The sequence below is a fragment of the Callorhinchus milii genome, unplaced genomic scaffold (genome assembly GCF_018977255.1).
Source record: "Callorhinchus milii isolate IMCB2004 unplaced genomic scaffold, IMCB_Cmil_1.0 Scaffold11, whole genome shotgun sequence".
In the NCBI taxonomy this organism is placed as follows: Eukaryota; Metazoa; Chordata; class Chondrichthyes; order Chimaeriformes; family Callorhinchidae; genus Callorhinchus; species Callorhinchus milii.
The window spans coordinates 15,401,996-15,429,284 of NW_024704752.1; the positions used below are offsets into that span (position 1 = coordinate 15,401,996).

Consider the following 27,289-nt stretch of genomic DNA (forward strand, 5'->3'; position numbering starts at 1 on the left):
ACTCCTGCCCCGCCCCCTCCGCTCCTGCCCCGCCCCCCCTCCACTCCTGCCCGCCCCTCCACTCCTGCCCCGCCCCCTCCACTCCTGCCCCCCCCCCCCTCCGCCCCCCCCCCCTCCTGCCCCGCCCCCTCCGCTCCTGCCCGCCCCCCTCCACTCCTGCCCCGCCCCCTTCCGCTTCTGCCCCGCCCCCCTCCACTCCTGCCCCGCCCCCCTGCTCCACCACCCTCTCCCTCTTCCCATCTCACCTCGCTGCGGTTCCTCTCCTGGCCGCGGGATGGCGCTGTAGCTGGAGTCGGGCCACCCTCTCCCCCGCCTCCCCCCATCCCTCACGCACCTCCTCGTTCTCTCGCGAGCTTTCCGAAGTCTCGGAGTTCGTGGACCGGCGGAAGCTCCACGTCAGAGGGTCCAGCGGGTGGCGCCGGGGGAGAAGCAGCCGAGATGGTGAGGGCGGCCTTGTCCGGCAGCGCGGGGGGTGCGGCGAGAGAGAGTGAGAGAGAGAGACCACAGGAGAACCCCCCCCCCCCCCCCCACCCCGGGCGTTACCTACCCCGCGAGCCGGGCCCCGGTGCGGGGGAGGGGGAAGCTTCTCCTGGTGAAGTGGCCGGTGCCGAAGGCGTTGGGCCTGACTGTGGGGAGAGGTTGTCTGTGTGTCTCTGTGTGTGTGTGTGTGTCTCTGTGTGTCTGTGTGTGTGTGTGTCTGTGTGTGTGTCTGTCTGTGTGTCTGTGTGTGTGTCTGTGTGTGTGTCTGTCTGTGTGTGTGTCTGTATGTGTGTGTGTGTGTGTCTGTGTATGTCTGTGTGTGTGTATGTCTGTGTGTGTGTGTGTGTATGTCTGTGTGTATGTCTGTGTGTGTGTCTGTCTGTCTGTGTGTGTATGTCTTGTGTGTGTGTCTGTCTGTCTGTGTGTGTATTAGTCTTGTGTGTGTGTGTGTGTGTGTGTGTATTAGCCGGTCTGTGTGTGTGTGTGTGTGTGTGTATATGTCTGTGTGTGTCTCTGTGTGTGTGTGTGTGTGTATGTCTTGTGTCTGTCTGTGTGTGTCTGTCTGTCTGTCTGTCTGTCTGTGTGTGTCTGTCTTGTGTCTGTGTGTGTGTGTGTCTGTCTGTGTGTGTCTGTCTGTCTGTGTGTGTATGTCTTGTGTCTGTGTGTGTGTGTGTCTGTCTGTGTGTGTCTGTGGCTGCCATCGCTTTGCTGTCTGTCAGGACACAGTGTCTGAGCTCCTTAAACTTCCTGAACTGACCAGTGAGGTGAGGTCTGGCCTTCGCTTGGCGTTTCACTGGTCAAATCCGCTCTTTGTTCACAGCGGCAAACACAAGTTAACCATTTATTATTATTATTAATTAATTTATTATTAATAATAATATCAAATAATAATAATAGTTAATACTCCTGTGCGCCGTATATCAGGTCTTCGAGATGTCTCGAAGCTCTTCGCGGAATAATAAACGTAATAATAGTTATTAACGCGGCAGTGGCAATAATAAAAATAAACGCGGCAGCCAATTGCGCACAGCAGTGTCCCACAAACAATCGTGGTTTGAGTGACCAAATTATTATTATTATTTTGGAAGGGATTATTTTGCCCGGGAAAACGATCCGCCAATTGACTAACCACCGGGTTCCTACTTACTGCTGGGTAAACAGAGCCGTGTGGAGGAAGGAAACTTGCCCAACGTTTCGCCCTGCCGGGAATCGAACCCAGATCCTCTCGCTTGCGAGGCGAGTGCTCTAACCACCACCAACAACAAATTACACTTGTATAGTGCCCTCCCCGCCAGATAGACGTCCCAGGGCACTAAGCTACAGGCCTCCACTTTTAATGCTGAAACCACTAAACTACAGGACTTCACTATTAATGATGATTTTTATCTGAAGTATATGCTGGAATAAATAGAAAACAGATAATCCTGAAAATGCAAAGATGGCCAATTCAGCCTCTGAAAGAGAAAATGGATCAAAATGGAAATAAAATCTAAGATCGAATCCCTGCCCTGAGTAAACGTTCCCTTACCATCCAGTATGGTGATGATGGTGCAGGTTGGGGAAATATGGAGATACAAGTGATAAAACTACAATTAACATCTGTGCCCTTAATAAGAAGGGTTTATGTGATTGACACCATCTTAATGCCAAGACTGTTTAGAGAGCTAGAGAGCTCACCACTTGAAGCCTGACAGAGCTGGGGGGCGGTTTCGTGGTGGAAACAATCTCAACTTTTTCAAAATCACCAAGAGCCTATTTGGTGAAAAATGCACTTTGGTTCATTGTTCTAATTCTTTTAGAAAACCATCCTTCCTGCTACAGCTGTTCCCAAAACAAACCTAGTGTTCTGTACTCTAAAAGAATGAGTTCTTGGTATCTGCATGAAGGGTAGATTGTTGACATCATGTTAACGCCTGGTTAACGTTTACTTTACAGCCTTTGAGACTCGATATCAAACGGAAGCTGACCGCTCGGTCTGATAGGGTAAAAAGCGTGGACTTACACCCGACTGAGCCATGGATGTTGGCCAGTCTCTACAATGGAAGCGTCTGTGTTTGGAACCACGAAACCCAGGTATGGCTGCTTGTGTCATGTAAGTTTTGTTGCAGTTTCTAAACAGAAATTATGTTTAAAATATACAGTAGAACCTGAAAAAGGAAACATAAGCAGCTTCAATAGTAAACCACAAAAGATGTGTGTGTATATGTGCATACACACATGTGTATAGCAAGAACCTTTTTTTTTTGCAAAATCTTTTTGAACAGTAAAACTGCTACTGCACTTCTGGAAATGCAATGCAGAGCTTGAGTATACATATATTTGATAATCCACTTATTTTAGGTTTGAAGAGCTGCAGTGGGGAGATAGCAATATTTAGCTAAATATTCCACCAATATTTATGAATTTATAGTCTATTTTTATATGTCACTAAAGTCAATCACCAAATTACTGGGTGCAGAATTGTTTCATGCACCAGAGCTGTCTAGCATCTACGCCATGAACTGAAGAACTGAAAAAACAAAATAAATAATGTATACAGCGAGAATATTTAAAGGATAAAGGTTGAGCTAATATTGCAATTGGTTTTGAAGAAATTATGAAAATTGATGTTTTTCTCTGTGTGCTCTTGCAGACTCTAGTGAAGACCTTTGAGGTGTGTGATTTGCCCGTAAGGGCTTCAAAATTTGTGGCCCGAAAAAACTGGGTGATCACAGGAGCAGTAAGTATTTCTGACTATATCATTAAGAATACAATTGGGGGGGGAAAAATCGACGGAGCGCATGCTGATCATTAACTTGGCACAAGTATCTTTATTACTTTATATGGCCAAGAAAGAAATCAACCTTAAAGAAGCAAATTGTCTAAAACTTGAGATATATGATCATACCTTTTGTGGTGATTTCTTTTGGGGATGTGAAATATTAGAGATGTTCATCCATCTATTTTACCTGGCTATTTTGATTCCTTTTAAATCATAAATGAACATGTTTACCATTTACAAGTTTGAAAGTCATTTTGAAATAGTAGTTTGTAGAAAAGGCTGTAACGATTTAATTGAATGAAATGTGTACGAACAACTTGAAAACTAACTGGAAGAGACAAAAAAACTTCTTGTTTAGGGCTGTGAATGATTTTTCTTCCTTCTAATTTAGGATGATATGCAAATCAGAGTTTTCAATTATAACACACTGGAGCGAGTTCACATGTTTGAAGCCCATTCAGATTACATCCGCTGCATTGCTGTACATCCAACACAACCTTATATCTTGACCAGCAGTGGTGAGTGTGCATTTCCTCACTGATTTTTGTTCAAACATTCCTTTTGGAAAAGTATTCTAAATAATGCTATCTGCTATTTGAAGGATGGTTTATGATATGGTCACTTTTTTCCGCTTTGCAGATGACATGCTTATCAAATTGTGGGACTGGGAGAAGAAATGGTCGTGCACTCAGATTTTCGAAGGACACACACATTATGTCATGCAAATTGTGATCAACCCAAAAGACAACAACCAGTTTGCTAGTGCATCTTTGGACAGGACCATTAAGGTATTGATCAAGGATGGCAAGTAGTAAAATTCTGTTGAGAAGAAGCAGAGAAAACTTTTGTTGCAGTTCCTTTGTTTTTTTTAGAAAAAGGCTCTTTGGTCAACTTCTTTGGGTAGAAATCACATTGTAAAGTGTAAGGTCTATAAAACCACGTGTCGTTAAAATCACATTGATGTTAAAATTATGGATACAAATCTTTTGCTGTGATATTGAATAATGAATTTGTTTTTTTATGTGTTTGTGAACGTTGATACAGTTTTTCCTTCTATACCAGTTGGTGGTCATGTTTTCCTTTAAATTCTTAATTTCTTTCAGTGAATAATCTGTCGATTAGTTATTAATTTTAGAATTGTCTTATTCCAGGTGTGGCAGCTTGGCTCATCCTCACCCAATTTCACCTTGGAGGGTCATGAGAAAGGAGTGAACTGCATTGACTACTACAGTGGTGGTGACAAGCCCTACCTGATTTCTGGAGCTGATGACCGCCTGGTTAAAATCTGGGATTACCAAGTAAATGCTTCTAACTAGACAATAGAGTTATAGTATTTTAAGACATATGGAGTGTTTTGCTACTTAAAATTGTTAGTCCGTTGGATGATTGTTAAGTTTCAGTCCTGTCGTAGTAACTAAAGATTTATTCAGGTATCTCAGCTGAAATCTGTGTTATCTTGACTACAGAATAAGACGTGTGTACAGACACTGGAGGGTCATGCACAGAATGTCTCCTGTGTTAGCTTCCATCCTGAGCTGCCGATCATCATCACAGGTTCAGAGGATGGTGAGTATTACACAAAGCTTTTAGTTTGCGTGACTTTTTTTCAAATCAAATAAAAAAGTCAACCGGTTACTTATTGTATGAATAAATAAACCATTGTGCAGCATTTTCTTGTCAGATAGTGGGGTATGTTCCCCAAAGATTAGCATGGGTACGTTCGCATGGCAATAAACATTACAAACTAATTTAACATTATGTAATTTAACTGAACATTAAGTAGGTGATTAATTATTTTTATTAAAAATGTTTCTGTGTATACTTTGAAAGAGGATATTTCAAGCTTCTAGTTTTGTATAACTATAGATTTGGTACTGAAATTCCTTAAGATAATGTTAAACTATTATCCTTCATTACGGCATGTAACTAGCCCATATTATTCTGTGAAGGCACTGTCCGCATTTGGCATTCGAGTACTTATCGTCTGGAGAGCACGTTGAATTATGGAATGGAACGAGTCTGGTGTGTCGCGAGTCTGAGGGGTTCCAACAATGTGGCTCTAGGCTATGACGAAGGCAGCATCATAATTAAGGTACTGAATAAAAAGTGCTTCAGTTTGGATAGGGCACAAATTGACAGTGATTTCTTTGAGTGCTTGCATATAGATTCTGTTAGTGGCATTTGAGTTCTATCACCACTGTGATGTTGGTCTTTTGATTATAATCACAAGCTACACAGTGACAATGCTGTTCCATCTGCTAATTATTCTATAAATGTAACTAACTGATGAATGCATACTCAAAATTGTGGAGATCTCTTTGATAAATATTGCCTCCTCTGTGGCTTTGATATGTTGTGTTTACCTTTGTTTGTGGCTTTTTAAAGTAGTATTTGAATATGGGGGTCTATTTGTGACCTTCTGTTTCAACAAAGGAACATCGGTAGCATATAGATGAATCTAACCCTTTTCCTATGTGCACCAGAGCATCTCTGACTGCGTGGGGCCCATTTAATGTTTGCATTTCCGGAGAGTAAAGCATATGTACACACGGAGCTTTTACCTACTTACCCACCTGCCCCCAAGTTAAATGTTTTAAAATCTTGTGAATTAACTGGAAAGCCAATCTGCATTATTTCCTTACTTTTCAAGTGCAAAATAAGAATTTTTAAAAAAAATTATTTTTACTTATTTTTAGCTTGGTCGTGAAGAACCGGCCATGTCTATGGATTCCAATGGTAAAATTATTTGGGCCAAACATTCAGAAATCCAGCAGGCCAACCTTAAAGCAATGGGAGACACTGAAATAAAGGACGGTGAAAGACTGCCCCTCGCAGTAAAAGACATGGGCAGTTGTGAGATCTACCCACAGACCATCCAGCACAATCCTAATGGAAGGTATGGTCTTCATTTCTCTCAGCTTATCAATGTTTAAAAATGTAGTTTTCAGACTGTTAATGTCCCATGTTTGATCGTTGGTTTGTCCTGAGTCAGCTGATTGAGCTAGGCTAGCTTGGCCCCAGCACCCTAAGGGAAAGAAACCTCAGCCATGGTTCCTATATCTAACTCCAGTACTCCCCTAATGTGGGTACATGCTTCTGGACATGTTTCAGTATCTAACTTAATTGTAATGCTGCCATACTCAAATAGCTTGCCTGCACAGTCAAGGCTCATACCTGAATACATTTCCAGTTGTGAAACATAACAGAGGCTGATGGAACTGCACCACAGTAGAAAGGACAAATGACTCCAGATTTTGAGGAACAAAGGGGAAGGAAATAAAGCAAAAATATACAAGGCTCGGGTCGCAATGTTTGTAATTGTGAACTACTCACGTGAAAATGGTGATCCCATCCAAACCTTAACTGCTGTAGTTCTTTGATAGCTTTATAAAATAGGGATTTCCAAAGTGTAAATTAAGTACAGCATTGAAACTTGTGGAATTTTAATACTCCCAATATACATTTACTCTGTAATGTTAGTTTGTAGAAATCCTGAATTTTTGCCAATTATTGTTGCCAGCTTCTGCTTTTGAATGGGGATATTTTATCTTTAGAGGTATTTATGAGAAAGCGTAAAGTTAGTATTTATAGTGTCTATTTTGGACTTGTTACTTAGGTTTGTTGTCGTGTGCGGTGATGGGGAATACATTATCTACACTGCAATGGCTTTGAGAAACAAGAGCTTTGGATCTGCACAGGAATTTGTGTGGGCACATGACTCATCTGAGTAAGTAGAAATTGAGGTTGAAACATTTAATCATGTCTGTGTGCCTTACAAGTGGTCCCAGTGTTTCTGAGCTTGGGAGGGGAAAAATCAGCCTGATGGCTGGTAACCCCTGCTAGAAAGTGCATGTTTATCAATGGCTGGCGTGAGGATAGATTTGGATGCCTCCGTTGTTACTTAACCTGTTGATACTTCACTGTCTAAGACATGAAGAATGACCACTTGGATGAGGCATCAAATGGTGGCTGTGGAACTGTATTACAAGATGGCACAGTACCTTTAGAATAGGGGGAGGAAAATTGGCAAGAAAAGAGGTTACAAGACTATGGGGAACTGCTTGATAACCAAGGGCTTTGCCCCTCTTTCTGCAGGTACTCAATAAGGGAAAGCAACAGTGTTGTAAAAATTTTCAAAAATTTCAAAGAAAAGAAATCCTTCAAGCCAGATTTTGGAGCAGAAGGTAAGAAGTTGCAGTTTGACCAAAACCATTCATCTGTCATTTGTGTTAGTGTCAATTAAAAGTTTGAAGATCAATATACCCATGGATTTAATTTGTTACTAGAACAAGGTTTCCTTTGTTGTTCTGTTTTTATTGAATACAGGTCTCTGGTTGTGATAACTGAAAAGATTCTTATTCATAGGTATCTATGGGGGATTCCTTCTGGGTGTCAGATCAGTGAATGGCTTGGCATTTTATGATTGGGAGACCACTGAACTCATTCGCAGAATTGAAATCCAACCCAAATATGTGAGTGTGCACCATTTACCAAAAAATTCCCCAACTTTAATATGTTTTTTTTTTGCAATTTTATATTAAGTGTCTTTCTATGGCATTTATGTTTAGCATTATGTTTACAGGAATTATTTTAAAAAGCTAACTTACTGGGTTAGTTCATTTCAGTTTGTGCTAATAGCTACCTGGCATGTGTATTCCTTTTGCAATTAATTCTGTTACACCATGTGGATTTTCAATTATCAATTGCTGACGTTTCTTTGTTATTTGAATTCTCGATGAATGCGTTTGGAACTATGGTAAAAAGAAAGAAATGTTGAATTAGGAGAAGTGAAGTATGGAAGATACCCAGGATGCCTTGATATTTTATACTGAGGTCATCAGTGTCAAAGCCTGACAAAATAATTGCCTTACCGTCATATAACACTATCGTGCCTGTTTTCTTCCATCAGATATTCTGGTCCGATTCTGGTGAACTGGTCTGCATTGCCACAGAAGACTCCTTCTTCATTTTGAAATATCTTTCTGAGAAGGTGGCTACGGCACAGGAAACACATGAGGGAGTTACAGAGGATGGTATTGAAGATGCTTTTGAGGCAAGTTTCAAAATTCCTTGTAGAACTGAAGGAGGAACATTTCTCAAAAGAGAAAGAAACATTTGAAACGATTCTTTACTAAAATGGCTAAATCATATACTGTAAAATCCACTTGACTGGATTCTGTGTATTCAAGTATAATTGACTATGATTGTATTGTTCAGAACTTAACTCTGTCTCCAAAACTGTCCAGATATGTAGCGATATTGGACATTAGTTGTTCAGACATATTAGAATCATTGAATTTGGTTCCCCATCTTCTCAGGTTCTTGGTGAAATTCAGGAGATTGTGAAGACTGGATTGTGGGTAGGAGACTGCTTTATCTACACCAGCTCTGTGAACAGGCTTAACTACTATGTTGGAGGAGAAATCGTAACCATTGCTCACCTTGATAGGTGAGTGGATAATTTTGGTATTGGAGAGATTAATATGCTAATATTTAATTTATACATAGAAAATGAATCAGATAATGCATTTCTGTGTACCTCACATATTCCATTTATTTCAAATGCAAAGGATTTTGTTTATTTTGAAATTAAAAGCTGTTAAACTTGAAAGACAAGCACACAAAATAAGAGTTACTATGGGAAGTCTGATCTCTAGTTTATTTACTAATTTTCTGCTGCTATTTTGAATCAAGGAATTGATACTAAAACAACAACAAAATGAATTAAAGATTTTTCCTTTCAGGACAATGTATCTCTTGGGATATATCCCAAAGGATAATCGCCTGTACTTGGGAGACAAAGAGCTAAACATTGTGAGTTATTCTCTGCTCGTCTCTGTGCTCGAGTATCAGACTGCAGTCATGAGGAGGGATTTTGGTATGGCTGACAAGGTTCTGCCCACAATTCCAAAGGAGCAGCGGACTAGGGTGGCACATTTCCTCGAGAAGCAGGTGAGATAATGGGTGTGAACAGCAGCACTTTAGAAGCTTTGTTCCAATTGCATTCCACAGGCGTTAAATTAAGCAAAACACACGAGGTTATCATAAATGTAATATTTTTAAATAGAATGAGTAGTTAATCATACTCCTCTACTGATGATGGTTACATATAAATAGGATGTTTTTGCAGCAATCCACAGTTAAATCATTCTGAAATGAACGATGTGATGAGTGGATTGTGTACTCTAGGATTGTGGAATCTAAATTGCTTAGCATTGGAGGCACAAATTAGTTCACAGGTCTTATTGGGCAAGAGAAATAATCAGGTTTTCACAAACATCTTTTAGTTTGTTTATTAAATGTACAGGATGGCCCTGTGGTCCAAAATAAATGAAATGCTTTGTTTGTATTACCTTATTTTGTCTTAATAGAGATTGAAAGGATTCAAAGGGTTTGAAAAGTTCCTCTTGTTTAAGTCCCAGCAAATATTTTTTAAATATCCTGAACAACACATGCACAGATTGAAATTGGGGGAGTTAGAATTTTTACATTTCCTTAGGGACAAATGCTCGTTGCTGGCCTAGATTTAACAAGGATTGAATTAAAATCAGAAAATGGGGATAGGGGACAGGAGGAGTAAAAGGTGGAGTGAAAGAACAGTAATCTGGATAGCTTAACTTTTGACTACAGATTCCTGTCCAGTAATTGGAAGGAATACATTTATTTTTCACAAGGTTACTAACGATATGTTCTTTCTCCACACATAGGGCTTCAAATCACAGGCACTTGCAGTCTCTACTGATCCAGAACATCGCTTTGAACTTGCATTACAACTGGGAGAACTGAAGATTGCCTATCAACTTGCTGTGGAAGCTGAGGTATTGCTGTAACATCTCTCATCTGAAAACTAACTGCTGTGTTGGGTGATGAAGTTCAGCAGGAAGATGCAGATTTTTTTTCATTTACATCTTTCAGTGGAGCTGTGATTAATTAAATTAACTTGGATTAGTGTCAAGTTAATCATCAAAATTTTAAGACAATCTCTGCCAAATTACATGAAGATTACATTAAGAAAAAAACACATTCAAAATCTCTTATTTTCAGCTGAGGCAAAACTGCACTGTATTGACCCACAACCCTTTTGTTGGACGAGAAATTAACAACCGTCTTCACTTTGGTTTTACAGAATATAAATTTAGAGAAATATTCAGCACCCAAGAACAAACGAGGGGCTTCATGGCTTGTCTCACTGCTTTGTTTTTGCCCCACAGTCAGAGCAGAAATGGAAGCAGCTAGCAGAGCTTGCCATCAGCAAGTGCCAGTTTGCCCTGGCTCAGGAGTGTTTACACCATGCGCAGGATTATGGTGGATTATTATTGCTGGCCACTGCCTCCGGCAATGCTGCAATGGTTGACAAATTGGCTGAAGTGGTGGAAAAAGATGGCAAGAACAATGTGGCCTTCATGACTTACTTCATGCAAGGAAAGTAAGTACAGCTACTGCTACAATTTTAGATGCAAATACCCAACTTTCTAACTTTAATCAATACTGCAACTATTTTGAGCTTTGTGTGTATTCAGGGCACGATTTGCACAAATGAAAACAATTATAATGGCTTATGTACTATTTGTGCAATGTAATCAACACAATGTTCAGTTTAAATTTCTTGTAGTAATGAAGTAGAAGAAATATTTTCAAGATGTTCCTCTGTTGTATTTTCTGATCTTTCGGAAGTCTTTGCTATGGTCAAAGAAATTGATATAGTGATAAATTACTCTTATCCTGGGTGACTGGATTTAATAAGGATTATTTATGGTTTAGGTTTTCGGTTCAAACTTTTAGCTATTTCATTTTTTTAAAAAAAAACTTTTTTTTTACTGCGTAGACTTGACAATTGTCTGGAACTGTTGATCAAAACAGGACGCCTGCCAGAAGCTGCCTTTTTTGCAAGAACCTATCTCCCGAGTCAGATCTCCAGGTACTATTTCAGTGAATCATTATGAAAAATTCTTCCACAGAGCCTGTTATTTTGTGTACGCGTGTGTGAGAGAGTGAGTGAGTGAGAATGTACTTGTTTAAACTGGCTGGTGTTTCATCTTTCCTGCAGGGTTGTGAAATTGTGGAGAGAAAATCTGTCTAAAATAAATCAGAAAGCGGCCGAATCCCTAGCTGACCCCACAGAATATGAAAATTTATTCCCAGGCCTAAAAGAGGCGTTTGCAGCTGAGGCATATCTCAAGGAAACGAGCAGCAGGACTCTCCGACCTGCCAGAGATTACCCCCTCATCACTGTAAGTAGCTGTAGCTCTCTGCAGTATGCAAATACTGTAAATATTTGGTTCAGATTGAACAAGTGGCAATTTTAACACCGATCTTTTAATTTGCTTCAGCCAAACGAAGAAAGGAATGTTCTCGAGGAATCAAAAAATTACATACCATCTCAGTTAGAAGAGTCAGTACAGGTAAGTGGATTTTAAACACAAATAAGTTCTTTGTGGTATCCATTCAGAACACTCATACTTACTGGTTCGAAAATAATTAAAAGCCTCAGTTTAATGTGAAACCAGGTTTGGGATCAATTTTGATTGTGCAAATTGGACTGCTGTAGTATTGTTTCCCACCACAGGAGAACTGTTTACCGAACAGTGAGGGCCTCTAGTGGAAGACTTTCAGTAGGGCGACATAACAAATGTAGACAAAGATTTTGAGGACATAAATGCTTTGAAGAGTGATCTGGTCCTGGACCTCTGTTTTGGATATCATTCTTCCTAATATAAACTAGTTATCAATATCCAAAATCTACCGAAATACTCGTCTTAGTTATAAAACGACTGAAAACTTTCAGTAAGACTTAATTTCATTTTTCCTAAATGTAGAAACCTTCTGAACAAGCTGTTGAGGAACTGGTAACGGTTGTGCCTGAGGCAGCTCCATCAGTGGCAGACACAGTCTCACAAGCAGTGGCAGCAGTTTCTGTGCCAACTAAGTCAGAGGAACTGGATCTTCTGATCAAAGAAAAGGTAACCAGCTTTACAAAATCATGTGAATCATTTCTTTAAGCAGAAATATATAGCACCTAATCTTTGACCTTAAAATTATTTGGAGTATAAACACCGGCATGGACTAGTTAGGTCATAGCCTGTTTTAGTGCTATGCGGTCTATGGAAATCAGAAAAATAAGGGAGTAAATGGCAATGTTTAATTCATTTAATGTGGTGAAACTGGAGAATGGGGAATTGCTTGCTTAAATGTTATCAATTGTGCATGTGCAATGTTAAAACATATCCAGTTCCATTTGACAAAGTTAATGTTGAACTTGATCAAGTTGGTTGCTTGGCTGTGACTTTTTTACCATCTGAACAGCTGTTTGTATAGAACGTTTTTGAATGCTGACTTTGCATGAAAATATGAGAAGATGCTTCACAAACTCCGCTGATCATCTGGCAATGTATTTCCTTTTGCTCTTAGGCTCTGAATGATCTTGATGATGACTTGGATAACTTGGAGCTGGATGACATCGATACTTCTGATGTCAATTTGGATGAAGAGTTTTTGGATGACTAAGATGAAACCACCAAGCATTTTAAATACGTGACCAAATTTCTTACTGAATGAATGAGTGTACTTCCCAGCCTTTCCTCGTAATAAGTGAGATGTGACAAATCTTTCAACTTCATGGATAGATCTAAAGTGTTAAAAAGCTGAATCGTTAAGTTGGTGGGATTTTGAAGTGATTTATATCATACTGAAACACATATGGTTACCTAGCCAGTAGGCCACATCAACAAACAGCATGTCTAATGTTAAAGCACACTGTAAAGTACTTAGCGGGATTAGTGTTGCATAATTGAACAGTTGCTTCTATTATTCTGCTGTATTAACTCCAAATAAAATTGATTACAATTTTCATTACTGTGGCTGTGACAGTAGTCCTCTACAAAGGTGAATGGATAAGCCATGCAGTCTTTTTTTCCCCCAGACAGATAAACCTAATCTTGGGCTACAAGGAACTAGAACGGCCCATTTGATCTATTTCATATGAAAAATGCAGTAGTCTTTTTTGACTGGTATTGAGTCTCAAAGCATTAAATCTTCAAAATAAATAAAATCTCTGTACCTGCAGTGGTTTTAATTTAAGATTATTTATTTTCTAAGGGATCACATTACACTTCTGTAAGAGCTAGGTTATTTCCAGCAGTTGTCAAAAAATGTTAAAAAGTTATGTCATTGCTGCAACTGCTCATATGTAGGCAGAAGGTTATGTGTTAAGCCCCAAGTTCAGACTTTAGTTCATAATCGATTCTAATTCAGGACTTGTGGAGGGCTCCAGGCTTTACGATGAGACGTTAAATCAAAGATACATCTGCCTGTTCCGATGGATATTAATCATGTTATATTTAAGAAAAGGGCATTTTTACTGACTATTGATGCTCCAGATTAATCGGTCTTTTGACCCAGCTGTATGTGGGATTTCGCTGTTGCAGTTTGCCTACAACTTCTAGACAGTACTTACCTCTGAAGCACTTTGAGATGTTTTGACGTGATAAAATAGAAGTTATTTCTGATCTTGTTTCAAATCTGCTATGCCACAAATAAAATGATTTCAAAACCTATCGAGTTCCATATGATACAGTCCATATACTGATGCTATCTTGTGTGAAGGGCACCATATAAATACAAGTTGTTATCTATCCATGTACTATATTGGATAGAAAACATCCCATTCCAAATTGTTGTGTCTGAAAATTTAAACCTACATCTCACAAAATCCTCAGTTTTATTGAATTAAACTGCAAAATGATTTGTCGAAATCCCCAGCATCTTCATAATTTATCACTCCAGTATTTACTCCAATTGATCAGTTGTAATGAATTGACTGCTTTATGAATGCCAACAGGATTAAGGGTTTACTTTTCCATAGTAATGCCGCCTGAGGCAAATTGAAGGTTATTGCAAGTAAGTGTATAACATGAAGTAATTAAGCATTGATTTATTAGCAGGGTGATTACTGGAAACGTTTTGAACAGTGCGATATTTCCTTTGACTTGCATAAGGCAAGTCTACAGAGAAGATTATATCCCCTTTTTCAGGTTATGTCAATGAGAGCTCATACTATTTGAAGTGTGAAGTTTATTCAAAAACAGGAAGTGGGATGCAAATAAATATAAAATGTTATTTTATTACATTGTTATCAAACTGCTAGAGAAGACAAACGGAAGGATTGTGTTCTTCATATCCATTTACGATGCAGTGGCAGAACTATTTTGTGTTTCCTGATAAACTTGTAAAGCTAATTCAATGTAGCTTCCCTTCTTGGAATCTGTTCGACAAAATATCTGGGAAAAGAAAGGAGAGAATTACTCTTTATGGCTTGATTTAATTCCTGAGTATTCATAAGCTAGAACTTCAAGTTTTAAATGAAAGAAGCTTGCCACATGGTGGCTGTGTGTAAATGCACTACCTTTATGGTATTGAATCACACGAGCCAGCAAGATTTCATGCATGTAAGCTAGTGTGAAGTAGCAAGTAATTAAATTTTCCTTCAGTGCCTCTTGTCTACAGGGGAAAGTGTGAAGATTGGGCTTGTATGCGTTCTCCTTCCCATAGTCAAATAGCATATTGCCAATCATTTATCTGAGTTGGAACAAGAACAGAAGGTACCAGACAACCTTGTGGTCTGTGTAACTCCGTTAAAAGTGGACTTACAGGAGAGGGGATTGTGATCTATGGATTCAAAATATGTAAATCAATACATTTTTGTTACAAACTGATTTTGTATTGATGATTTTGTCCCGCATATAGGTAGGCCTGAATAAAATCAACAGATGTTCACATTAATAGCCAACTTTAACATGTTAAAAGAAAATTCCCTTTAGTAAGCAGAGAAAATTGGACAATTTGTCAGTTAGTCAAGCAAATTAATACACATTAGGTGACTGATCATACCTCACATTTTAGCACTTAACAAAAGTTATTATTTATTGTTGCACAATTGTTGCTAAGTAGTTTGTACCTTAAGTAAGTCAACACCATGGGCTTGTTGTTCCTTGGCTTCCATTGCCGATTGGGACTCTGGGTGCAGCATATGGTAAAGCTGCAGTAGACTAAAGGCATCATCCATTCTGCAAAATGCACAAAATTATTGCTTTAGAAAGTTATTGCTTTTAGGTTAAAAAATTCTAAATACTAAGCGTAGTGTAACTTTATGAATGCCTCCTTTACTTCCTTTCCAGCTCCCATCACCGCAGGCAAATTAATATTTACATATATTTAAAAATATATATATTGTGTATTGGCTGCAGTAAACACTACAGATATGACAAGTCTATACTACAAATCCTCATCATGAAGGTACTATTTGGTTTGAATGACCAGATAGCTTTTAAATCAGTAGATGGTGCTGTTGCCCTTTGAATTATTTTGTGGCTAAGTCAATGTACACACAGTATGCAATACAGTTACTGCCTGATATTCAACATACAAGTTCAGCTTAAATATATAAAAGCCTTTTTGAGATTTTTTTTTAAAAAACTGGTGTTACTGTCCTGTGAAGGGATGAGCATAATGAACAAGGAAGAAAGAGGCGCTTTTTAATTCCAAAGCCTGCTAGGAATAAATAACATCCCACCAGTGATAGTAAACCATTTTGTTTTATAAACACGCTCTCGGATGACAAGTACAATTTTGCAACATAAGTAATGGACTGCAACAAAACAAGGTAAAACTATTCAAATGGTATTTTAGAAAACACTTCACAAGTAAACCCAAAATGACACGTTTACCTTTTTTAAAAAAAATCAATAAGAAATGATCGTAACATTAGTTCTTGTTAATGTTCAGACACGTTGCAATTTTTCAACCGAAATTTCAAGAATCACAACTAGAGAGAACCATTGTAATTCTTCTGTCTAGGCATTAAGTAAAAATAATACCTGTACTCTTAAATGTTTTGATCATTCTGGCACTAATTTATTTATCCAATAATACAAAAAAGTTTAGTTTTGTACTTACAGGTCTTTTTGGATCATATTTATAAGCAAACCATCAATTCTCTTCCTGTTGGTTAAGTACCAAGCCAGCCCACCAAAATGCCTTGTTGAATGCAAAAGGTCATATTTGCCATCTTTATCAATATTCTCATAGGTCTCATGGTGAACCTGATTAAAACAGCGATTTTGAAAGAAGCCTTTAGAATTGACTCAGTCAAACAGCTTACTTATATCCATATCATTTATTGGTCTCAGTATTTTAAAGCCCGTCAAACTTATTTCTAATGGGTATACTGTACGAGCACCTTCTAGTTCTTTTCTGATATGCTATTTCGTTGGTTAGTTCGCATTTATTTAACTTGATTTGTTGAACTGCCAGAGTGGCTCATTTGGTAGCCAATAAATTTGATCATTTCACGGCTGTGGGACATCGCTGTGTGCAAATTGGCTGTCGCGTCCGCCTGCAAATTACACACACTCACTCATTACACTTTACAGTACATCTTGTGAAACTCCAACATTGACGACATAAGGCACGTTGAGAAAATTGATACTCACTCTTATATATTCACCAGAATCTGGCTCAAACTGGAGAAGACAGAGATCGAGAATATCTTCATGGCGATTTTGAGCAAATATGATCTGAAACACAGAACGCAGGATGAGCCTCCCACTGTGGAGGTTTCATGTCCAAAAAGCGGGTTTGTTTATGCACAATGTGAAGGAAGATCCCACGACTCACCATTTCATTGCACAGCTTGCTACTAACCCTTTCCAAATGAAAAGCTTCAAAAAGTGCAAAGACTGCAACATGTGGTCCATGTTATTCCAATTGAATTTTTAAAACATTTACAAATACTTGCTCACTTCTTGCTGAAGGTTGATATAAATTGAAACTTTTACACCTTACAAGCGGTTATGTTAAAATCTAGATTTGACCTTCTTCCGAACTCAAAAGATTTGGGTATTTGTGTGTTGCCTTCATATGAAATCCTGTATTGTCAATTCAATTTGTCAGCATCTCAAATGTTTCTCTTAAAAGTGTTTGTGTTCAGAGTGATAACCTGCTACTGTTTGGCAAATTACCAATTTAATTTTTTTTTCTCTCTCGCCAATCATTGGTGGGGCTGTTTCAGCTAACATAGCACAGATCTGTAAGCAAACCTTGAGGTCGCTTGGTTTATGTGGATAAACTCACTGAGCCTTCTGGTCAGCCAGTGCTTCGTTTTATTTTCAAACAGATGAGCAAAACATTTAACAATTAAATAGTTTTCAATTTGGGGTACTGTATTGCTGTAACTATCAACTATGCCACAAGTGCTTAGCACCCTCTGGTACCTTACCTAAGAGGCCAGCATTCACGTGCGAGCCATAAAAGCAGATCAGCCACAGGGGGAATTGCAGCCAGACCCAGCGAGCACACAAATGGACCTCCTGTTATGACCATTAGAATTCCCCATGGCTCTTGGCACCTTTGTTGTAAGAGGATACTTGTCCTGCTAACAGCCACAGCTGTAGATGAACTACACAGATATATTCAAAGTACCAGCATTCGGGAACACACACGCACTGAACGGGGCTTTGAACAGTCGTTTCACTCATTATCCTACGAAAAAAGAACCAGGCCATTTTCAAATTAGCTCAGCTACTAAGTGATTGAAAGGATAACAGATGTATTGTTCAGGAGACATCATTCAATCTTCAGATCTAGAAGTCAGACATTTGGCTGTATATCAGATAAATGAATCCATACGTGGAAGGGCTGACATGCAGGTACTGTACATTATGACCACGTTTCCTAGTAATCTGCCAGTCTGTGCATAATCGGGAAGAACAAAGAGTATAGGTCATCGTATCTAGCTCGGTAGCAGCAGGCTGTCGCCTGAGGTTTTTGCATTTTCTGTTATAGACGTGGCTGCAGGCCAAACATGACACATCAGAACCCACGGCACACCTGCTCACATTTAATCACAATCACCTTCCTCCCTTTACACAGGCTCAAGCCGGTCATTTTACATTCCAATCGGCAAATACTAAGGACCCTCATGTAAAGAGCTGAAAATGACTGAAAAGGAAAGAAACTTCCCCAATCACAAATTGGCCCAAGCTTATTTGGTTGCAAATGTTCTCTTGTGCTGGATTTTATACGAGTCTTGATTTTAATGTAGGGAGAAAGACTCGGGGAGAAAGAAAACTGTGTATCTGGAGCTTGTAAGGAAAGTTTGACAAGCGCAGCCACCACTCAAATTCATACTGAGATCTAAAGAATACTATGGTATTGGAATTATTTAAGACCAATTCATAAATTAAGGATGAACTCATTTCATCGGAGGAGAGAAAAAACTGAAAGTACAGCAAGGAATTTCTCCAATATTTGTGTGTAAATTCATTGGTTGAACACATTTTGTGTAGCCCAAATAATGTGTAACGCACACAAAATATAAAAATGTACTGTAGGATTTTGCATCATCCTCCAACCTTGTGGCGTATGAAATGATTACAAATCAACAACAACTTGCATTTATTTGCTGCCCTTCACCCGAGGTAGCTTCCCGGAGCGCTATCCTGCGTAAAGGTTTAATAAAAATCCATCCTGTTTTTACTAAACTTAGGTGTTCAATGCATCTTAAAAGCAAAGAATTACAAAATAAACATTGTGACAGCAGAAGATGTACCATGTGGTTATGACTTTTCCATTCAATCATATATTTTCATGTATGAAGGCAAAAAAAAATACTTTACCGAAATATTTTCACTCTTGAAGATTGGTGGTGGCACAATTCTTCGACCTTCACGGGGGAAGTAGAGCTGTATCATCCTATCGCGTTCCTCCCAGGTAGCTTTGCGCAACACGCCATTGGGTTCTCTTACTACTATGAATCGTTCCTTGAAACAAAGTAAACATTTTTTATAATTTATAAGCGGATGAGATCAAAAAGCATTGCAAGCAATGGTGGTACTCTATGTGTTGCCATCCAACTGTGTTTTAAACTGTATTTTACAGTTACTCATACATGAACTAATGGCCAAGTGTCATCGTTGTGCAAATAGTGCTAAAACTGCATAAGAGATAAGACCATAAAAAATTTATAAAATTAGCTTAAACAAAAAAAGACAGGAAATGTAAAAGGGACCTTCAGAGGCCTTAGAATACCACTTACTCTGTGCGGAGTGTCATATGATATGTCGGTGAAGACATATTTAGTCATTTCTAAATCTTTAAGTATCTTATCCTCTGCAAGAACATCATCGATTGGTTGCCTTTGGCCGAGCACTGGTGGCATTCGGAGAGCTTCCTGAGCTTCTTCCACTGCTTTAAGCCGAGCCTGGAATAGAGGGCAACGTGTTTGGTTCAGTATATTTACCCATCCATCACTCAGTGATCTCATACTGCAGGAAATTCATTCAAACTGATCGTGCTGGTTATGTATTAAAGCAGCATTATGTATTACGGATAAATGCCAAGTGGATCCATGCAGCAATTAATTTGTTTGGTATCCATTTGATGGACACACTGTATAAGAGAAATGTTCCCTCTGGAAGTAAAAGCAGGTTGTGTTAGAGGCAGCAGTGAACAATGGTGAATAATCTGGAACTCTATCCTGGGAATGTCCAGCCACCATAAGAACTATGACTAGGTCACCATTTATTATAGTTAAACAATACAATTCAGTAGAATTCAGTTGAGATTTACAAATAACACACACGGGATATGAAATAGGTTACAAACTTTCTACTACTTGTGAGTGTTAAATAGGTGTAACTAATTATCAGATTCAATAACTGGCAGTATCATTAACAATTTTGTTTTTTTTAACTGCAATACTGGTACTACGCTTCAAACACACATCTATTGAGACTTTTAACATAGTTTTTTCCCTCTTCTAAAGGCACTAACTCATGCTATTTTGGTTCCCCAGACACTATTCTTTGCACACTTGACTCAGTCGCCAACTATTCAACCGCACGAGATGAGAAGAACCAAGCCTGATAGTGATCTCACGCTATGTTCATTCACAGTTTCCAGCAGTGGACTTCTAGCAGGAATCCTCTTCCCAAGACTAGGTAAATGCAGCAGCCGATTTGCGCACAGCAATTTCCTATGAGCAGCCTTGAAGGTGAATGACTAATTTTAGCTGGTGAATTATTAGCCAGGACACCAAGAGAAACTCCTGCCTCATCCAATAGGGCCAATTTTTTTTTAATAACAACAATGCATTGGAGTGCCATCATAGGTTTTGATGAGCAGAATGTCCTGAGAATCACAGCACTTAGAAAATAGTGGTAAACCTACCTCCTCAAGCTGCTCATTTGTCATCAGTTTGTACGTCGGTGGCTTCAGCTCTTGTTTAACAGTCTTGAACACCTTTTCCAAATTCAAACCTGTCATTTTTGTGAGGATACTCTGCACATCCTCATCCATAAACTTGAACTTGCTGACATCAGCTGGTTTTGTGTCTGTCACAAAAGGGCAGTAAAAAGAAATGTCATGTATTCTTTCAAATTGAAATGAGAGCCATCTTTTATTACTTTAATATGTGGTGTGTCAGTCGAATTTTGTGAACTTGTTTTTCGCTCACAAAATATACAGTCAATTCACTTTACAGTATATTTTGTGAAGTGCTTTGAGACGTCTTGAAGACGTGGTAAGGCGCTATATCAGATGCAAGGATTATTATTTGTTATTATTATAACTTCATCAAAAATCAAATTTAACAGTCTGCATTACTCCTTACTCCTATTAACGCACTGTTTATTCTATAGAGTATATGATCAAAGCACTACATTTTTTTTTGCAAATTGGGTACTCATTTATCAGGATTCAATTACTACACATCAATTTTACGCAGATTGTTGAGACAGTTCTGGATTTACACAACGTTGACTGATGGCTCATATACTGCAGAACTGCTCAAGTGAAGACGTGCTATGTTTATTTAAACCCACAAACTACAGACAGGAGACTACACGCTCAACAAAAAAAATCACTCAACAGTTCTGTAAATTCCTTTCTTCAGTCCAATGATTTTTTTTTAAAAAAAGAACAATCTAAAATTCATTGTAAATGACCCATGTTGTAAATGAAAAAGGAATGAGCCAGTTCTCTAGCATTATAGGTTAGTATACAGATCGAAGCACCTTGAAGCCTAGGTCTTTTGCTCTGGCAAAAGAAACTCATGTTTAGTCACAAGTGAGATCATGATTCATAAACCTTGACTGGACAGACCAGAGCTAGACAGATGTTTGCGATTTTCTTCCGAGACATGTTCGGAACCTTATCTGTTTATTTCCTTGACCACATGAGATCAAACATTTTAAATCATGTCTGAAATTTAGCCAGTGTTCATCAAAACGCTATCCGTTGAACCACTGCCATTTGGGACACGCTCTGGAATCAGTATCCGTCCGCTCGGTTTTAGCTTAGTTCAGTTCGTTTCAAGCCCCATTTCACACACTGATTGGATTTTGGAGTATTTTCAAGCTTTGATAATTTTCATAGGTTAAAATAAAGAATAATTTAGCAGGGGAAGGTATGGGAAAAGTAAGATTGCTTTCCTGGGTGTTTGACGCATGTTGAAATCCATCACCATACTCCATCACCAGTACTCAAACCGAACTGCAAGTTGCAAGTATGTATTGCAACCTACACGTGGAACGTCTGGACTGGAATGGCCCCACTCTCCCCTTGAAGTGGTGTGCCCTGCTTGCCTAGATTCTGGAGTATTATAGTCAAGTTGACGACAGCGAGCGTTTGAAGGCCTCACTGCGTGCATTAGGATACTGCCTTTGGTTTGATTCGCTAAACTGCAAACTTCCTGCTGCTTTTCCAACCGGGATCTCCAACCCTATCCATTTGGGCTTTGGCTTGAAAGCTTAACGTGAAGCAAGTGGGAAGAATCTCTCGTTTGACATCAGCAGCGTCCTCGTGAATTGCAGACCTGACCAACTCAGGAACCAGGCCTCGGAGACCCATAATTCAAGAGTCATAATTCCCGAAAATTGTGAAATTCACCCTTTTGGCTCAACTTGGCCCAGCATTCAAATTGAAAGTAACTGAGGCTATTGGCTCTGTACCACTCCAACCCACTAGGCCTGTCATGAGACACTATGGGCTCATTGTTATTCACGTCAGTACTGGGTGTAATGAGATCGTATGATGGTTTCTGTAAAATGTTTCATCAATCCTTACAAAACATAAAACAATGCTTAAAAATATCCGTGAACGGACGTGCACACGCGTAAGAGGTTTGCCCACAAATGATACACTAATAATTATAATAATAATCCTTGCATTCGATATAATGCTTTTTCAGTGCCTTCGAGACGTCTCAAAGCGCTTCACAGAGAATATACTGTAAAGTGAATTGACTGCAATATATTGTGAGCGAAACAAAATACAAATGGCGCCCAACCTCTGGAACTCCATCCCTCAATCTCTCCGCCTCGCCCCCTCCTCCTTAGCCTCCTTCAAGTCCCACCTCAAAACCCTCCTCTTCGACCACGCCATCGGCCATCCCCCTTCCCCTCCCTTCTCCCTCCCTCCCCCCCCACCGAGGGGACCCCAGCTCGGGTCTGAAATGCTATCACGCTGTCCAGCGCCTTGGGACGGCCTCCCGACACATGTAATTGTGTTGTGTAAGTGGTGGTGGTCAGTCACCCACCACCACCCACCACCCACCCGGTCACCCATCCCCCACCCATCCACCAGGTCACCCACCACCCACCAGGTCACCCACCAGGTCCCCCACCCCCCACGCACCCACCAGGTCACCCACCCACCACCCACCAGGTCACCCACCACCCACCAGGTCACCCACCAGGTCCCCCACCCCCACGCACCCACCAGGTCACCCACCCACCACCCACCAGGTCACCCACCACCCATCAGGTCACCCACCAGGTCACCCACCAGGTCCCCCACCCCCCACGCACCCACCAGGTCACCCACCCACCACCCACCAGGTCACCCACCACCCATCAGGTCACCCACCAGGTCACCCACCAGGTCCCCCACCCCCCACCCACCCACCAGGTCACCCACCACCCACCAGGTCACCCACCACCCATCAGGTCACCCACCAGGTCCCCCAACACCCACCCACCCACCAGGTCCCCCACCCCCCACCCACCCACCAGGTCCCCCACCCCCCACCCACCCACCAGGTCCCCCACCCCCCACCCACCCACCAGGTCCCCCACCCCCCACCCACCCACCAGGTCCCCCCCCACCAGCTGCTGTGACTGTAACCCCGGACGGTAACAATAAGTGGCCACTTACCGGGGGGGTCCGGGGGGGTCGGGGGGGAGGGCTGTGCGCACAGTGAGCGCCTGTGGCCGGAGCTGCGCTCAGCGCTGAGCGCAAACCCCGACCTCAACCGCACGCGTTGCGCAACCGAACAGCCGACTCTGAACACTGCCATTATCACCACCGCACACACCTCCCGCACCGCACACACCTCCCGCACCGCACACACCTCCCGCACCGCACACACCTCCCGCACCGCACCGCACACACAGAGACACACACACACACACACACACAGGGAAAGGCCTTCCGCTCCAAAGGCAACACTGTACTCTGGGAGATGGAGTTTATTTTTTTTTATTTATATATTTATAGGGGTTTTTTTCTCTCTCTCTCCCCACCACCATATCCCCCCATATCCCACCGCCCGAATTGGCTCTCAGTGTTTTTAAACGTTGCATTTATTTTTATTCGCGTTTGTTGATTTGATTGTGACTGATGCGCCGCTGGAGATGCGGATTACATTGTAACACCGTGTGTCGGTTTTCGCTCCCGACGTGTTGCTCGGAAGCAGCATTTAAACCCCACACACACACACACCCTCACACACACCCACACACACCCTCACACACCCCACACACACACCCTCACACACACCCCCTCACACACCCCCTCACACACACACCCACACACACACCCTCACCCCCACACACACCCTCACCCCCACACACACCCCTCACACACCCACACACACCCCCTCACACACACACCCTCACACACACCCTCACACACACCCCCACACACACACCCCCCTCACCCCCCCACCCCACACACACACCCTCACACACACACACACACACACACCCTCACACACACACCCTCACCCCCACACACACCCCTCACACACCCACACACACCCCCACACACACACCCTCACACACACCCTCACCCCCACACACACACCCTCACCCCCACACACACCCCTCACACACCCACACCCCCACACCCCCCCTCACACACACCCTCACACACCCCCTCACACACACCCTCACACACCCCCTCACACACACCCTCACACCCCCCCTCACACACACACACCCTCACACACACACACCCTCACACACACCCTCTCACACACCCACACACACACCCTCACACCCCCCCTCACACACACACACCCTCACACCCCCACACACTCACACACACCCTCTCACACACACCCCCACACCCCCACACACACACCCCCTCACACACACACACCCTCACACACACACACCCTCACACCCCCACACACACACACCCCCCCTCACACACACCCTCACACCCACACACACACACCCTCCCACACAACCCCCCTCACACCCCTCACACACACCCTCACACACACCCTCACACACCCCCACACCCCCCCTCACACACACCCCACACACACCCCCCCTCACACACACACCCCCACACACACCCCCTCACCCCCACACCCCCACACACACCCCCTCACACACACACACCCTCACACACACCCCACACACACACACACACCCTCACACACACCCTCACACCCCCCCTCACACACACCCCTCACCCCTCACACCCCCCCTCACACACACATACCCCACACCCCCCCTCACACACCCCCCACACCCCCACACACACCCCCACACCCCCACCCCACACCCCTCACACCCCCCCTCACACACACACCCCCACATCCCCCTCACACACACCCTCACACACCCCCCCTCACACACACCCCCCTCACACACACCCTCACACACACCCCCACACACCTCCTCACACCCCCCACACCCCCCTCACACACCCCACACCCCTCACACCCCCCCTCACACACACACCCCCACACCCCCCCTCACACACACCCTCACACACCCCCCCTCACACACCTCCCCCTCACACCCCCACACACCTCCTCACACCCCCACACCCCCCTAACACACACCCCACATCCCTCATACCCCCCCTCACACCTCCCACACCCCCTCACACCCCCTCACACACATCCCCCTCACACCCCCACACACCCCCTCACACCTCCCACACACCCCACACCCCCCACACACCCCTCACCCCCCCACACACACCCCACACCCCTCACCCCCCACACACACGACCCTCACACCCCCTCACGCCCCCACACACCCCCACACACATCCCCCCTCACACCCCCACACACCCCCCCACACCCCCACACACCCCTCACCCCCCACACACACACCCCACACACCCCTCACCCCCCCCACACACGACTCTCACACCCCCTCACACCCCCACACACATCCCCCCTCACACCCTCACACAACCCCTCACACCACCCACACACATCCCCCCTCACACACACACCCACACCCCTCACCCCCCCCACGCACACACCCCCCCCTCACCCCCCACAAACCCCCCCCCACACACACACCCCTCACCCCCCACAAAAATCTAATTTTTTTCTCTCTTTTTAAATTTTTTTTATTTATTTTTATTTTGTAAATCTCATTTATTTTTCATTCGCAGTGAAATTGCTCCTCACCCCATCCGTCCTTTGCATCTTCATCGTTGGGGGTATTGATTTCTTACGTTATATAGAGATATATACATATAGATATATATATTTTTTTAAATTGTGGCACTTCTGTTGGATTCGTTTATGAGTGATCACAGGATTTCATGACTGTGTGGCATAATGTGACTTTCTTTGTTTTATATTATTTACAATTATTTATATTATTTAAAAAAAAACTTGACTTAACAGGTGCAGAGGACAAAATATTTATTACACGGTGTGTGATAACCACTGCAGATGGTAGAACGAAGCTGTGATCTGCAGCACAACGTTAACATGGACCACTTCACCACTTTTCTGGGTTATAAATTTGAATTAAGGGAAACCTTTTGGGCTGTGTTTCTTTTTTTTTGGGGGGGGGGGAGAAGTCTCGAGATTCTTCTATTTGTAATTGCAAGTCCATAGCCGGATAAGATTCTGCATCATTTTTACTTGAGAGGTCGATGATCCATCAGCCACCAACATTTTCCAAATGTATTTAACCCTAAGTGGGGTTTTTTTAATTGAAAAAAATGTGTTTTTTTAGGCCAGTCGTGAATCTTGTCATCGAAATTTTGTTGGCAAACTCCTCCCCAAACCATACCCTTGTGTTTAGGATATTTGACTCAATGTTTACTAATCCACACTACTGGACCTGCAGCTGAAAAAAAAAAGATAAGAGCCAAGGACAAGGGAGCAGACTGGTTTGCATGCAACCAGTACATGTAATATTACCTCTTCGTAAGACTGGAAAATAGATGTATTCCTCAATCTGTCAATCCACTGAACAGGTGTCCACCTTTATGCATAATCTGTGAATACACATAACATGTGTATTAACAGGACACCTCACGCTTTGCATTGGAGTGCGGGATAAAACAATACACTGCTTGTGTTGCTGTGACTTTCTGCTCACTTTGCTTAACGCGTTTACTGATGGTTTTTTTTTTGTTTAATGGACGTCCCTGGCACATGCAGCATTGATGCATCAATTTGCCTTTGAGCAGTGAGTGAGCTGTTCCTGCCTGTGCGATTCCAAACTTGCATCTCGCATTGTAATTCGTGCACCAAATTGCTGTGTGCTGCGACCTCTTGCATTAGTGGTAGGTGAACACTGCATCATCCTCGTGGCTGAAATTTGTCGTGGGTGTGGGAAGAATATTTTTTTTCCTTTGCAGACCTTCGGAGCTTGTGCTCTTTCACGCCGCCCTGAACGTGATCTGCTGCTGTTTTGCTGCAGTTGAGAATGATTAGGTCATCTGATGGCTCGCCGATCTCATCGTTGCACTGGGAATATTTGCATTCCTGGCATGAGAATCGCA

The 27,289-nt window shown here is 42.0% G+C and overlaps 2 protein-coding genes across 2 annotated transcripts; one reads left to right on the forward strand and one right to left on the reverse strand.

Annotated features, from left to right (window-relative positions):
* Positions 1–372: 372 nt before the first annotated feature.
* On the forward strand, positions 373–13,794 carry copb2 (COPI coat complex subunit beta 2). Its single transcript, XM_042339010.1, has 22 exons — positions 373–441; positions 2,416–2,553; positions 3,113–3,199; positions 3,633–3,759; positions 3,881–4,029; positions 4,393–4,539; positions 4,708–4,807; positions 5,191–5,333; positions 5,938–6,137; positions 6,858–6,968; positions 7,337–7,425; positions 7,607–7,713; positions 8,151–8,294; positions 8,560–8,690; positions 8,986–9,193; positions 9,949–10,059; positions 10,453–10,667; positions 11,067–11,159; positions 11,289–11,472; positions 11,572–11,643; positions 12,058–12,201; positions 12,650–13,794. Exons 1-22 carry the CDS (start codon positions 439–441, stop codon positions 12,743–12,745), a joined length of 2,799 nt encoding a protein of 932 aa, XP_042194944.1. The 5' UTR covers positions 373–438; the 3' UTR covers positions 12,746–13,794.
* Positions 13,795–14,341: 547 nt separating this feature from the next.
* mrps22 (mitochondrial ribosomal protein S22) lies at positions 14,342–23,720 on the reverse strand. The gene is given in 8 exon segments (NM_001292300.1): positions 14,342–14,517; positions 15,195–15,303; positions 16,193–16,338; positions 16,729–16,812; positions 18,913–19,056; positions 19,332–19,496; positions 20,465–20,628; positions 23,450–23,720. Coding segments are annotated over 8 exon segments (1,050 nt in total). The 5' UTR covers positions 23,592–23,720; the 3' UTR covers positions 14,342–14,421.
* Positions 23,721–27,289: the final 3,569 nt, after the last annotated feature.